Raw genomic sequence first — 16,349 nt, 5'->3', positions numbered from 1 at the left:
CCCAAAAATAGTGCAGAATCTAGATTATTTCCTCTTTATTCTACCTGTGAAAACTACCCTGTTTTGTATCCCAGATTCTCAGTGTGGTCTGAGACTTCTGGGCTCTATTGTGTGAGTATATGGTGTAGCATTGATGTCTTGTGACTACAGCAGGCTGTAGTGTCTGAATAACATTTGGACTGAGGGGGAGATTCTTTCATTCCTAGACTCCGTTAGATGAGAACTTGTGGTCAAAGATAATAAATTCAGCTGAGGATTTTCTCCCTCCCTCCCTCTCTCTCTCTCTCTCCCTCTCTCTCTCCCTCTCTCTCTCTCCCTCTTTAACACATTATGCAGCTTTACATTAAAGGGCCACTCTGCCTAAACGCTTTTTGCTCCAGGAGAAGAAATCTTCTCTTAAAAACCCAAAAACCCTTCAAGAAGAGAAGAAGGGCATTATTGTTTTAATCCTCTTAGCCGCAGTCATTTGGAGACAGAGGGCTTTCGCTCGCTCGCCCAGCGCCTCGCTCGCCCGGATCCTCAGGCCCGCCGAGATTGGCCATCTATTAGCCTCCTGTAAAAGTCCCTGCACAGGCATGACAAAGCCTAAACGCAAACAAAACGCAGGCGGGAGACGCTCCCCGCGCTGAAGGAGAGAAAAATGCTGGAATATGAGGGAGCGGGAGGCTAACGCGGGGGGAAAAAGACCCTGCAGGGCTGAGAGAACCACAGGAAAACACTCAGAAAACACTGCACCTTTACATGGAGCTTTAAAGTTGCAATAGCTTTTAAAAAAGCTAAATTCAACAGGACTGTTACATCAGCCCAGTGAAACCTAAACTGTGGCTACTGTTTTGGTTTTATTTTGGGTTAATTTGGTTACATTTAAGTTAATTTAGATTTATTTACCTTTATTTAGGTTTATCTAGGTTTATTTTGACCTGCTTTTGTTTTTATTCCACGTTAATTTGGTTACATTTGGGTTAGTTCAGGTTTCTTTGGTTTTATTTGGGTTTTACGCTTTATTATTTTGGGTTAATTTGACGATATTTGGTTTGATATTGGTTTCTTTAGCTGTATTTGGGTTTATCTAGTTTTATCTACACTTTATTTTGGTTTTATTTTCAGTTAATTTGACTAAATTTGGGTCGATTTAATTTTCATTAGCCTTATTTGGGTTTATCTAGTTTTATTTTGGCTTTATTTTAGCTTAAATTTGGGTTAATTCAGATTTCTTTAGCTTTGTTTTGGCTTTTTGGCTTTATTTTGATTTTGTTCTGGGGTAATTGTTTTTATTCTGAGTTATTTTAGGCTTCTTTGTACTTTTGCTTCAGTTTATTTTGGTTTCATTTGCTTTTAATTTGTTTTAATTGGTTTTAAATGCTTTTATTTCTATTTTATTATTGCATTTGGAGATCATGTACAAGCATATGTGCACAAAATGTGTCATTTTTGATTTTTGGATTGTGTTTCTCGAATCTGACTATGATGTCAATACATTTAAATATTTAAATATGATAATAGAACATACAAATGAGCTATTAAACAGCATAAACAGTAAAAACTACAACAAAAACAGAAAAACACAGTAAACAACATTGACTTTCTCTTCAAAAAGTGTAATAAACTCCAAATCCCAGGGATTTACATATGTTTAAAAGTGTTCATCCCCCCATTCTTGGACGTATTTCAAGTCCTAATGGTTTGTTGTATTGCTTAATATTATCAGCGAGTGATTTAGGGATTAAAAGTTGAGTCAACGGCCTCAAGCGCATCAGACGAGAGTGAAAAAAAAGAAAAATCCTCAGCAGGGTTTGATTGACAGCTCCGAGCTCCAATAGCGAGCTGAGCTGAGGAGCGTCCGGCCTCTTTATAACCCTCCTACACAGAGTGTGTGTGTGTGTAGATGGCAGAGGAGCTTCGGAGAGGAGCTGAACACACACTCTCTCACACACTCTCACACACACCTGGATGGACTCGGACTGAAAAAGAAGGAGAAGAAGAAGAAGAAAACCAGCAGGACGAGCGGATGTGGAACTGATATATTCATATAAAGAAGCAGAACTCAGAAGATATTATTTCTGCTGGAGAGAGAAACAGAGGTAAGACAACTTCTGCTCTCATTTACACACACTTATAAATTTAATTCCACAGCCGGGAATAACAAACTCAGTTTAGCATCAAATTACACTGTAATAACAATGTTATTACATATGAAATTTGTCTAGAATTGGAAATGTAGACGCGACAGCGCTGTTTGTTTAGACTTTGTAAACCCGGAGTCTAAAACCAAACCCTAAATCTACATTTGAAGCAGACTAAATTATCAAGGCACCACAGTTAAACCCGTCTGAATTTCAAATTTGAATTTATTCTGAATTTAAAGTTTTCTTAATTAAAGGACTGCACAGTAACGAGACAGTGCAATGTCACATTTAATCAGCTTTATTCAGTAAACATTATCAGTGTTTGATCTACAAAAATTCTGTAGATGATGTGTATCATACACATATATGTATGTATTTTATGACATATTTTATGGAACGTACACATGATAATGTAATGGATATCAAACAAATGGTTTGATAAAATAGTTAAAGATAAATATTATACAAAGTTAGCAATACACAATGATACGGCTTGTTAAATGACAATGTAGTTTATAAACTAATTGTATAGTTATAATACAGTAATAAAACATGGATAAGAAAGTAATAAAGTTGTAATAAAGTTTACAAAGTCTTTAACGCATTAAAAGTTTTTCAACACATTTTTAGTCGTGTTACTATAGCTTATAAACGCTAGTGAAGTTTTTTTTTTTTTCCTGTATGGAAGCCGAAAGTTCACTATAAATTTGTTTTATTATATATTTTTAAGATTAATAATGTCGGTTGTCTAGTTGAAATGATAATTTGATTTAAATCTGATCAACTTAAAGGGAGAAAAAGAACTAAATATGTTCATTACTGCACTTTGTTATTACTGTTATTTGAACTTTTACACTGAAAACTGCTTAGATAGATAGATAGATAGATAGATAGATAGATAGATAGATAGATAGATTTGACTTATATTTACATTACTATGAATGCAAAATGCAGCAAACAAATTAAAAACATAAAAATTCTAAATAGTGTAAATCATCTAGATCTCCCTCTATAATAAATTAATAATAATATTAATAATTAGATGCGACTAAAGTCAACAGTAATTCAGATCCATTGTTATCTGGGTTTGTACCGGACTTTCAGTCAACGTTTAACACTGAAACTAAACCAGGTTCTGTTTTAGAAGCAGACGGACGGACTAAAATGATAACTGGAGAAATAAACGCCTGCAAATTTTAACTTTTTTGTGATGTAGTCCGATCGCAGGCCGCACTGTCCACGCCAGTTTACATAATGATGTTTTAATAACTGAACCGTGAAGTGTAACCCCCCCCCACACCCCCCCACTCTGCCCCGCAGCACTAACAGGGTGGATGAATGGATGACAATAGCTTTGAAACTCACTATTAACAAATTAAAAATAAGCTGCTCTTTGTGCTGATGATCCGTTTGACCCCTGTGGCAAAAAAAGAAACCCTACAGATGGAGGGAAGGGAGGAAAAAACACGAGGAGCGGAGGAGGACTGGAGGAGTCGAGGAGGAGGAGTGGACAGATTCTAAAATCACACTGAACAAAACCAGACAGCAAAAAAAAAGACAGTAATAAAAGTGACTTTTTTTTATCTCAGACTGTTTAATGAAAAAAAAAAGGATTCGTGAGCGGCGCCATAGAAGAACCACACTCGGTTCCCTAAAGAACCAGGTTTGAAAAAGAACCAGACTTTCAAAGCCGTCACTTCACATAAACGTTCTTCCCTTATTTAGAATACTCAGAGAGGTTCTTTCCGCTTTAATAAGGTTCTCTGTACTTGTATGTATCGTTTGCAAAACGTTTTCTAAATGAAATGTGTGGAAGCGAAGAACCCAAAACCTTTAGAGCCTTTTTTGAAGTTCTCATCATATAAATGTTCCTCATTTAATGGTTCTTCATTCGCTCACATCATGTGAAGGTTGTTTCAACTTTAAAAAGGTTCTCCACACTCGCACATCTCACTTAGAGAACCCAGAGATTTATGAGTGTGAAGAACCTTTTAAAAGTCTTTGCATAATGTAAAGGTTCTTTAACAGTTTGAGGAGTTTAAGGGTTCTTCCTGGAACCTTGACTTTTGTTATGTGGAGGTTCTTTCAACTTTAAAAAAGCCTCTTCACACTTTTTACAAAAATGGTTCCCTGTGCATTGAAAGGTTTTTTGGGGAACCAAATGTGGCTCTTCAAGTGCGAAGAACCTTTTTTGGCACCTGCATCGAATTGACTTGATTAAGATCATTTTCCATAAAAATAGTAGCCAAAAGTATATTTCTATATATAAACAAGCTTAAAAAAGACGGTTCTTCAGGAGGTTCCATATAGAACCATAAGTTCTATATAACACCATTTCATGCTTACATGTTTTTTTTTTTTTTGCACGGTGAAATGATTCTTCAGAGAGGTGGAGAATGTGTTGTATATGGTTCTTCAAGATTTCTTTAGTAAAGGCAATGGTTCTATTTAAAACTATGGGTTCTACAAAAAAAACATTCCATGTTTAAATGGATCTTTGCATGGCGGAATGGTTCTTCAGAGTGATGGAGAGTATATTGTATATGGTTCTTCAGGGATTTTTAAGTAAAGGCAATGGTTCTACTTGGTTTGACATCGTAACAGCAGAACCATTTTGGTGTTAAATGGAAGGTTCCATATAGAACCATATACAACAGATTCTCCATAAATCTAAATTTCACCATGCAAAGACCCATGCAAAGCATGCAAATGGTTCTATATAGAATTCATGGTTCTAAATAGGACCATTGCCTGCATAAAGAACCCTTGAAGAACCGTCTTTTTTAAGAGGGTTGAAAAGAATGTATACTTTTACGTGTACAGAGCTGCTGTATGTATTTTATTCATGTGAAAATGGCATAAAAATTCAAATGCAGTCACTTTCATCCGTTTAAACTCCAACAGTGAGCGAAGCCCAGATTATGACGATGCTCTAATCTGCCGCTCCGTAATCTGAGCTGATGAAAGTGTGAAGTTAGGTGTGAAGCTCTGAGAGCGTCCGGTTTGTGCAGGGTTGATAAATGGAGGCCTCCTCAGTCGAAACCTATTTGCACTTCCATTAAGACGGAGGGACCCAAATGGGGATCCAAACATGCATATTTTTACCCTCAGAGAAGCCATACATCTCAGCCAAAACTGCCCCGGGGGCAGGAGGAGGGGGTGAGAGGAGGGGGTAAAGGGGGGGCTGGACAGACCCATTCAATTCAAATACTTCAGGGGGGGAAAAAGTAAATGTTTAGCAAAGCACCTTCTGTCCGAGCGAATTAAAACTATTCCCTGCTGGCCTGTGATCACATCCATCAGCCACTGCTCTGAGTTAATAGGGTGGGAGTGGGCACTGCAGGGGGGCATTTAAACTGCCCAAACTACCCCCTCCCCTTCCCCAAATCCCCCAGCACTCCCACCCACCCCCGCCGCCACCGCAGCGCCGCAGCCCTTTAATACACTGTACCTTCACTAACACTAACCAGAGCAACTTAAACAGGGCAGCGTGCAGCTCTGAGCCTCTGTCTCCTGCTGCTTATTCACTGTTTACTGTTTACTGTTTATGTTTATGTTTATGTTTTCAGTGTATTTTCCCTGTTTTATATTTATGAAGAAGTCAAAGAGCAATTTCCACTGGACTATACAGTTAATCTATCTATCTATCTATCTATCTATCTATATATATATATATATATATTTGCTTTTCTCCAAAATGATCAGGAATAATAATTTTTTCCAATTTTTTCTCCTTAGCTAGTTTAGTGCTTTAAGCAGTGTTTTCAGCAGCATACACAATATATACAACTAAATAGGAAGACATGGAATTAAATACAACAACAACAATAATAATAATAATAATAATAATAATAATGAAATGCTGAATACATTTATAAATGTATTACACAACTGAAATACTGTTATTTATATTCTTATATTGCAAAACTAACCAAATAAAAAAGATAAGTCACGTATATAGAGAATAATAATAATAACAATAATAATGTTAATAATAATAATAATAATAATAATAATAATACAATAATGTGCTAGAAATAATCTGACCATGAAATAATCTTGAAACATTTTGTTTGTCATCCTGATTAAATTAAGCATGTAACCTTGATTCATGCGTACCATTAATTAATTAGTCAGAGGTCTGAAATCAAGATTATTTTAATTAATTAAATAATAAAATAAAAATAAAATAAACAGAAACAAAAGCAATAAGCAGCGAAAAAAAACAAAAACTATTTCACCCTTCACTTATTAACTCATTCACTATGATATATTTTTAATTATTAATATTATTATTACTGTCATTATTATTATTATTATTATTATTATTATTATTATTATTATTATTATTAATATTATTAGTAGTAGTAGTAGTATTAGTATTAGTATTATTATTATTATTATTATCGGGATATTGCTTCTTAATGTGGCTGTTGGATTTAAACTGACAACCAACACAAATACAGCGTTTATAATTGTATTATATATATTATAACATGATTATAACATGATTATAACATAATTGTAAGACGAATAATCATTTTATTGCGGTGTGATTGATTCTAAGCTGCTTGTTCAAAATTCTTGCACTGTTTATGGATGAATAAGTGGTTTAGTGATGCTGTATCAGCACAACAACATGCACACTCATATGTAATCTGTATATGTTTATAATAAAGTATAAACGTGTGAACTTTCAGAATGAAACATTTGGCAACTTATTCGTGAAGCAAAGCGCATAAAAAACTAAAAAACTGAAGTATCCCCTGTCCGAGGTGTCCGGCTGTCAGTGCGCGCGGTGATTAAATGGTGATTATTGCTGATTATGCTGTAATTGCGCTGGATGTCCCTCATTAGGGAGTTTTTAGAGCTCGCTGATCTCGTGAGCGCTGTTTCAGTGCAGGATTAGTTTCACTAATTGAGTGATTAAATTCACGCGCGGAGCCGCATCCTATTAGATAAACAGGGCGATAATTGCACCAATTAGATTCATTTATGCGACTAATGGGCTGGACAAGGGCAGTAATGCGATATTAATGGATATCCTAAAAGTGGACCAGCTCGTGCGCAGTGCTGCCCGTGTGAAATCACATGCATACTCACTGCTAGCGGAATTATTAAATATTAATTAGACTGTATTTGCATATGATGCCCGTGTGTGACAGTGTGTCTGCGCTGCTTACGAGGGGAGAGAGCAGGAGAGCGGTGGGGTAACTGTGCTGGGGGGGCCTGCAGGGGGCGTAGTGCTGAGGGTGGTGCTCATTAGTGCTGGTGGTGTCTTTCAGCGGCGGTGGTCATGCAGCATTACGGAGTGAACGGCTATTCCCTGCACGCGATGAACTCTCTGAGCGCCATGTATAACCTCCACCAGCAGGCGGCGCAGCAGGCGCAGCACACCGCCGACTACAGACCGTCAGTGCACGCGCTCACACTGGCCGAGAGACTGGCAGGTAAGGACAGGTGTCTGTGTCTGTCTCTCTCTCTCTCTCTGTATATATACATATATATATATATATATATATATATATATATATATACACACACACGTTTATATATATATATAATGTAGAGAGAAAAAAGTATATATATATATATATATCTTTATCTAACTTATCTCTCTATTTCTCTACTTTTATCTCTTCTTTCTTTTTTTCTCTAAATCTTTTCTGTATCTCTCTCTCTCTCTCTCTCTCTCTCTCTCTCTCTATGTATATATATATATATATATATATATATATATATATATATATATATATATATATATATAGTTTTTCCGCTCTTCTTCTGTCTTTTTCTTATAAATTCTATTTTCTCTGTATTTTCTTTACTATTAGGCTTTTATTTTTAACGTCACGCTCCAGCCTCAGCTCCTGTCTCTCTATCAGCCGCGAAGCCGAAGTTGCCTTCTTATTCGCCAGATTCTCTTCAGAACGTTCCGTTCCACCTTAAATGATTTCAGCAATTACATTCAGCCGCTGTCCCATTTAAGGTGGAACGGGATATTAGCTGAAGACTTGCTGGGGAATAAGCAGCCAACTTCAGTCTCTGTCTGTGTATCGGTCATGTTTCACGCGCACACGCGATAACCCTTGACCATGTGCCCTCACACGCGCGCGTGCAGTTGATTGAATGGCTCCTGTTCTTCTCTCCTCCGTAAACGGGCCCTACGCTGTTAGACATCATCCTGGAGGCTCGATACGGCTCTCAGCACCGCAAGCAGCGGCGGAGCCGCACGGCCTTCACCGCGCAGCAGCTCGAGGCGCTGGAGAAGACCTTCCAGAAGACGCACTACCCGGACGTGGTGATGCGCGAGCGCCTGGCCATGTGCACCAACCTGCCCGAGGCGCGCGTCCAGGTGAGGCCGCGTCACTTTTACTTACAAAACACGTTCATTCTCATAGTGCGCTGTTTGTTTAATGCGCTGTAAAACGCACTGCGGTTTACCGGATTAATTTATACAGGAGTGAATTATATTAACACCGTCTGTCTTTCAGTTCACTGACCTTAACTGTGTCCATCTAACACATTCAACTCGTGTGCAAGAGGAGAACACGTTGAAACAAATTCAGCGAATCATCAATTTTATACATTTTAGACATTAACTTCTTTAAAGGGACATACCATAGAAAATCAAATTTCTTTATTTACTGAGTCCATATTATAGAAAATAATATATGGACTCATTCAAAGGGTATAAAATACATAAAACCAAAAGAGGTTTTAGAGGGGCCAATTTTCCTAATTTAAAGGGCCATATCATAGAAAATCTAATTTCCTAATTTAAAGGGCCATAGCATAGAAGATCTAATTTTCCTAATTTAAAGGGCCATATCATAGAAAATCAAATTTCCTAATTTAAAGGGCCATATCATAGAAAATCAAATTTCCTAATTTAAGGGGCCATATCATAGAAAATCTAATTTCCTAATTTAAAGGGCCATAGCATAGAAAATCAGATTTCCTAATTTAAGGGGCCATAGCATAGAAAATCTAATTTCCTAATTTAAGGGACCATATCATAGAAAATCTAATTTCCTAATTTAAAGGGACATATCATAGAAAATCTAATTTCCTAATTTAAAGGGCCATAGCATAGAAAATCAGATTTCCTAATTTAAGGGGCCATAGCATAGAAAATCTAATTTCCTAATTTAAGGGACCATATCATAGAAAATCTAATTTCCTAATTTAAAGGGCCATATCATAGAAAATCAAATTTCCTAATTTAAGGGGCCATAGCATAGAAAATCAAATTTCCTAATTTAAAGGGCCATAGCATAGAAAATCAAATTTCCTAATTTAAAGGGTCTATAATATATAAAATCAAAATTCCCTTGTTCAGAGAGCCCAATTTTCCTTATTTAAGAGGCTGATATCATAGAAAAACAAAATTCCCTTGTTCTTTACCAGCTGTTTTTGTGATGTCTTTAAACCCAACACACAACCTGTTCAGCTCAGGCACTTTCTAACTCGACCAAAAATCCCACAAACAGATAATTACAGTATCATTTAAGCTTGAATAACTTCTAGTTTCTGCCAAAATAGCAAAATACAAAAAAAATCTAAACATACATTTTGTTGTCCAGTTTAGTGTTATTGTATATAAAATAACCAAAAACATTCATATAAAAAGTGATTCCAAACTTTTGAATGCTGATTATTTAGACTTATAAGAATTTATGAGCTTGAAAACAGAATCAGCTGCACTGAGAAGAGGAACCAAACCTGTGTTCCTCTAATCAGCTCACGTAGCAAGAACCTCACAGAAAACCACACGTTGTTGTTACTTTTGATTGTATTTATGTTTATTTGTATTTATGCTGATGTTATATAGTTTTACTGCCCAGATAAGCAGTTGGCCCAGAGAACAGGGCTGTGTGTATTTGGTGTGATGACTGTGCTGTTCTGTCTTTTAGGTTTAGGTTTTAGTTTCTTATTATTTAATTCAGGGGGGCTAAAACTTTTGATCCTGTGCATTGTTTGTGCAATAGGGTGAGGGACAAAAAGGCAAAACAATATACAAATAAAGTTCAGTTTAAAGTCTTTACAAGTTCAGTTTAGACATTTATGTCATAACATTAAATTGTGTTACTAAAATACTTTTAATTTTAAAAGGAAAATAAGAATTTAGTAATTATGTGTGGGTGAGGGGGAGGGGGTGGGGCTTCTGGTGGGCCAAATCAAACGTCCTCACGCCCAGCCTTGGCCTGCAGGCCCCACTTTGGGCAGCCCTGATTTGATTTAATACATTTAATTGAACAACCATTTGTAAACTAATTTAATTTTTAACTGCTGTTCAGACCTTTGGTCACATTTGAAAATATATAATCATACAGTCAGTCCTATTTGTCATATGTACAATCTGCACTGTAAAACCTGATGAGTTGAGTTAACTCAGTCGGTTTGAGGAAACTGCTTGCCTTAAATATTTTAATTTAAATAACTCAAATCATTGGATCATAAATAAATAACGAGTATGAACAAAGCATATGTTTATTGTAAGTAAATTGAATAAATTGTACTAATTGAGTATTTGGAGAGTCCAAATCATTTAAATGTAAACATTTCTATCACATAAATTCACTGATACAAAACTGTCCAACAGCTTAACCACTGAACCAACTGATGTTTTAGCTAAAAACATTAGAACATATTCCGTTTGTCCTGAGGCGACCAGCGACTCCTGATGGGCACCAAGACTATTTTATGAGCTCGGCATCACTCTTAACATAAGTAATTCTGAATAGGCTAAAACTAAGACTGATATAAGGAGTAAACAGTCTGTCATTCATTGTAATGGTGCCACCTGAAAAGAGGAAAATAATCAAGCCACTCTAAATTTTCAACAATCTTTGAAAACAACCTACTATCGGCCTTTGTATTTGCATGTAAAGTCAACTTAAATACATACATACATACATCTTCTAAACCGCTTATCCTTCTGGGTCGCGGTGGGGTGCTGGAGCCTATCCCACCTGTCATTGGGCGGAAGGCAGGATACACCCTGGACAGGTCGCCAGTCCATCGCAGGGCAGACAGACAGACATACACATTCACACACTCACTCACACCTAAGGGGCAATTTAGCAGTCAACTTAAATAAAAACAGTGAATTTAATACATTAAAATAAAGTTACCTTAACTCAAAATGAGCTAAAAAACAAAACAATCTCAACAATTCATGTTTGAGTCAGTTTGAATTTTTCAGATTATGTTACTCCAACTTTCTGTGGTATTTAAGTTGTTTTAGCTTTAATTTAAATGTGCAGTTAGGTTTCACAGTGTGGCAAATGAGGCTCAGATGAATTCTCTCTACAGCTGTTCAAACACAATGTAAGCATAAGAGAACAAAACCTTGTACCTTAGGAAAAGTAACTTAACACGAGAAGCAAAAACGCCTTTACATGGCAAAATAAGCAAATGTAACAAGACTTCTTTCAGAGTCATTTTGCTCCGTTTCTCTTGGGCTGTTCATCAGGATAGTTCGCTATAAAGGGCAGATGGTGTTTTCAAATGATGTAAAACAAAGAAAAAGTGGAGACACAGCATTTTGTTCCGACATCGTTACATACTTGACTCGACTGATTCAATGAAGACTTCTCCAGTTAAACAGGTTTAGACTGACATGCACTGGTCGATCACTGAAAGCTGTAGCTCTAACGTTCTGAAATGATGGGATGCCTCTTCTTTATCGCTATTCAAAGCTCACTTCACTCTTTCTTGTGTTTGAATAAGTGATGCTCTCTCATTCTTCTTAAAAGCTCTTAAATGTTCTTAAGAGCTGCACACTTAAAAACAGACTTTGAAGAATCATTGAAAAGTTCTTAGGTATAGAGAATATTTTAATTGATGTATGTAAATAATTAAAGTAACTGTAGCTTAATTAGAGTGGCACACATAAAAGAACCAAGCATTTAAAAGTGGTTCTCTGAGTTTGTCATATGTAACCGCTGCCTTTATTAAAGAACCCTTAAAAATATATATTTTACATATTTTAATAGTGTAGATCACCTTATCCTGAGGTCAAAGAACCACTTTTAAATGCTTCGTTCTTTTATGTGTGCCACTCTAATTAAGCTACAGTTACTTTAATTATTTACATACGTCAATTAAAATATTCTCTATTGCATCTACTATTATTGTTGTTTCTATTATTATGAGCAGTAGTAATATTATTCTATGGACTAATCCATATTACTGATAACTTGTTGTTCATGATTCTTTAATTATAATAATAAGTCTACAGTCGTATGCAAAAGTTTGGGCACCCCCGGTCAAATGACATGTATTGTTGATTGTCTTCGAATATTTCAGGTTTATTTTTTTCCCAATAAGTTAAACCCAGCAAATAAATAGATATTGTCCACCAACATTGCAGAAAACTACCCTGAACTGTGTTCTCTGTAGAGGATGTGTTGCTTAATTTCACTCAGAAGATCAACAAAACATGTAATTTCATCAGGGGTGTATAAACCTTTGCATATAACTGTATATAGCACCAAAAAGGTTCTGCTACTGTTGTATCAGTCATAGAACCTTTTTGGTGCTATATACAGTCATATGCAAAAGTTTGTACCCAACAAAACAGAAGATTTGGCTGGGGTGTACAAACTTTTGCACCAAACAGCGTTCTGCTATTGTACAAATCATAGAACCTTTTTTGGTATAATCTAGAACCCTTTTTGCCAAAAGTGTGTATGTTCTACACTTTAATGCTCTCAAATGTCCTTGACACTATATCACCACAAATGATGATGATGATGATGGTGATGGTGATGATGATGATGACGACTGTCCATCTGACCTCACCTTCCCTCTGAACCCAGGTTTGGTTCAAGAACCGCCGGGCGAAGTTCCGTAAGAAGCAGCGCAGCCTGCAGAAGGAGCAGCTGCAGAAGCAGAAAGAAGCGTCCCCTGACGGAGCTCTGGGAACCAGCGAGAAGAACGAGTCTCCTTCCACCATCAGCCTGGAGAACCCACTGCCTCCTTCATCCTCCTCCTCCTCCTCTTCCTCCATGGAGGCTGAGGGGCCGCAGCACACTCTAGGCTCGGAGCTGAGCGTGGAGCTGAACGTCACCTCAGCCGAGCAGTCGGGGAGCGAGTCCGCCACGGAGGATAACACCACGGACCGGGAGGAGGAGCTGAAGCCTCAGAGAGACGAGCTGAAGGCAGAGAAGCTGCAGTCTGGAGCGCAATCGCCCGCCTGCAAACGCCTCAGCCCTAAACCAGGTGAGCAGCAGCTGCTAGCGTTCAAGGATAAAGGAAAACAGGCTTGTGCAAAAGTTTTAACACCCCTGCTGATTTTTTTTTTTTCTAAGTGAAAAAATACGTCAACAGAGAATTTGAATGCAGCATTTTTCTACAATTTTTAACCTATTAGAAAAAGATAAAATATTAAATATGAAACGTACCAGAACTTTTGCACAGGTCACATTTCATGTTTTAGTTTTTCCCAATATGTTAAATTCAGCAAATAAACAGCAATTTTGCATTAAAATGTGCAGACGTGTGTTCTGTGTGGGGGATGTATTTAATATCTTCGCTTAGAAAATGAACAAAACATGGAATTTGACTGAAAAAAATATATTTACACAGTTTCCCCACTTACATTACAGCGGCTGAGACATGCATACGTCTTTAGTTCTGCACAGGAGCGACCAGCCTGATAGCTAACAAGTGACTAAAGAGCTCAGAAGCTTGTAGATCACCAGTTAGACAAACTACATGATGCTAATCAGTGTCTGCATGATGGTAAATGGAATACATAAACATGAGCCTTATAGCCTCTTGTAGCCACTGTATCTCATCTGGTGCTTTACCAGCCTCCCTCTACCCCATTCATCAGTTTCTGACCAAAGGACTGCTGTTGTCCAGATATTATTTGGGTGATGGTCTATTCTTGGCACAACAGTGTTTCTGGGGTTTTTACACAGGTCAGTGTCACTGCAAGGTTCATAGGGGTCCACCACCCAAAAATATCCAGCCAAGAGCTGCTCTGTGGTCAGAAGTGAACCATTCATGGTCAGTGGTAAAAACCATGAACCAGATGGTTGCTGGTTGTAATCCTAGGACTGGCTATGTATTCCTGGTTGGTTAATAGGGCTGTATTAGTAGAGGTCAGTAGTACTAGGATCTTTGAAACAACTACTTTACAGTTGTGCCTTTGGGCGAGGCACTTAACCCCTTAAAGAGCAGGCCAATTATTCTTACATCTTAAATTACATCTTACATCTTAAAAGTGTATTGTTTAGTGAGTAGTTTGAATTATTCAAGTTCTATCTACAATGAGTTCAGTAGTATGTACTATGATTTATTCAACATCTACTATTAAATTATTCAGTACTATGAAATACTTAGTATCTGCTATTAATTATTAAGTATCTACAATCATTTTTCAGTATCTACTACAAAGTATTCAGTATCTACTATGAATTAGTCAGTATCTACTATGAAATATTTAGTATCTGCTATTAATTATTAAGTATCTACTATCATTTTACAGTATCTACTATACATTTTTTAGTATCTACTATTAATTATTAGGCATCTACTATCATTTTTCAGTATCTACTACAAAGTATTCAGTATCTACTACAAATTAGTCAATATCTACTATCAAATATTTAGTATGTGCTATTAATTAAGTATCTACTATTAATTATTAAGTATCTACTATCCATTAAATCTACTATCAAATATTTAGTATGTGCTATTAATTAAGTATCTACTATTAATTATTAAGTATCTACTATCATTTTTCAGTATCTACTACAAAGTATTCAGTATCTACTATGAAATATTCAGTATCTACTATGAATTTTATTTAGTATCTATTAAGTATCTACTATGATTTGTCAGTATCTACTATGAAATTATTTGTATCTACTATTCATTATTAAGTATCTATAATTTTTCTGTATCTTCTATAAATTCTTCACTGTCTACTTTGCATTATTCAGTAACTACTATGATTTGCTCTGTATGTACTATGAAACTAGCGTGTGAGTTCTGTAGATTGTAGAATTGACCCACATACACACCCACCTAAGAATTAAGGGGTTAACCCCTGTGGCCCCAGGCATGCTGGGACACTATTAGAACTGAAATGATAAATTTTCATTGTAAAATGAATCAATAAAGTAATAACTAACTTTTTGTCCCCCTCCAGATTCTCCCCTCGGCTCTCCGGTGATCGCGTCCTCGTCCGCTGGGAGTCAGCGGGGTCTCCCAGAGCCACTCGTACTCCTCTTCCCCGCTCAGCCTCTTCCGGTTACAGGAGCAGTTCCGTCAGCACATGGCTGCCACCAACAACCTGGTGCACTACCCGTCCTTCGACATGGCGGCCCCCTCCTCCATCCCCTACCTGGGCATGAACGTCAACATGCCGGCGCCGCTGGGCTCGCTGCCCTGCCAGTCTTACTACCAGTCCCTGTCTCACCACGCCCAGCAGGTGTGGAACAGCCCCCTGCTCCAGGCCTCGGCCAGCCTGCCCAGCCACAACAGCAAAACCACCAGCATCGAGAACCTGCGCCTCCGGGCCAAGCAGCACGCCGCCTCGCTGGGGCTGGACACGCTGCCCAACTGAAACTGACCCAGACGAGCAAGGACTGCCCGAACAAAGGGAGCGCTTGGCTAAGTCAGCTAACCTGCCGCCAGGAACTCTTCCTGCTGAAAAATGTACAAAATAGCACATTTTGGCTGCCATAGAAGATTGGCTTGTATGTTGTATTTGCTGTCTTTGATTTCTGAGCGAAGCCTCTTTCCCATTGTTGACAGAAATGTCCAAACTGTTTGTGGATTTTGTTTGGTCACCATTCACTGAGAATACTGCGGCTTTTGCAATTAAGAAAAGGTACAATAAGCGCAGTCTCTTCAAACACGGCCTGTAAGCGCAACGACTTTGTGCTCAGAGCGATCTAGGACATGAGTTCATGCGACAGGTATGCGCTAATGTTACTCACTGTACCTTTAAAACGTCTTGTAAACATGTTAACACTGACACTTTCTCACGTTCTTCCATCTTAAATGGGCATACCTGTTTGACTATAGCACTTTTAATAGAAGAGCTTAGTGCCTTGCATGCACTGAGGCAGTCTGTACACCGTAATTCAATTAGTCTAGTGCTCAAATTACACATTACATAATTCCATACGTACGATGTAAATCCCTGCCTTGTAACACTAAATTGCTTAATTAAACCTGACTAATTTACCTGTTTAATGG

General features: G+C 37.5%; 1 protein-coding gene across 1 annotated transcript; it reads left to right on the top strand.

The window, feature by feature from the left end:
• Positions 1 to 1,993: 1,993 nt before the first annotated feature.
• Positions 1,994 to 15,711, top strand: dmbx1a (diencephalon/mesencephalon homeobox 1a). Its single transcript, XM_036556452.1, is given in 6 exon segments — positions 1,994 to 2,081; positions 7,412 to 7,576; positions 8,303 to 8,481; positions 12,953 to 13,355; positions 15,295 to 15,331; positions 15,333 to 15,711. Coding segments are annotated over 5 exon segments (1,152 nt in total). The 5' UTR covers positions 1,994 to 2,081; positions 7,412 to 7,422.
• Positions 15,712 to 16,349: the final 638 nt, after the last annotated feature.

The sequence above is a fragment of the Colossoma macropomum genome, unplaced genomic scaffold (assembly GCF_904425465.1).
Source record: "Colossoma macropomum unplaced genomic scaffold, Colossoma_macropomum, whole genome shotgun sequence".
Lineage (NCBI taxonomy): Eukaryota > Metazoa > Chordata > Actinopteri > Characiformes > Serrasalmidae > Colossoma > Colossoma macropomum.
This window is presented reverse-complemented; position numbering and strand designations above follow the sequence as displayed.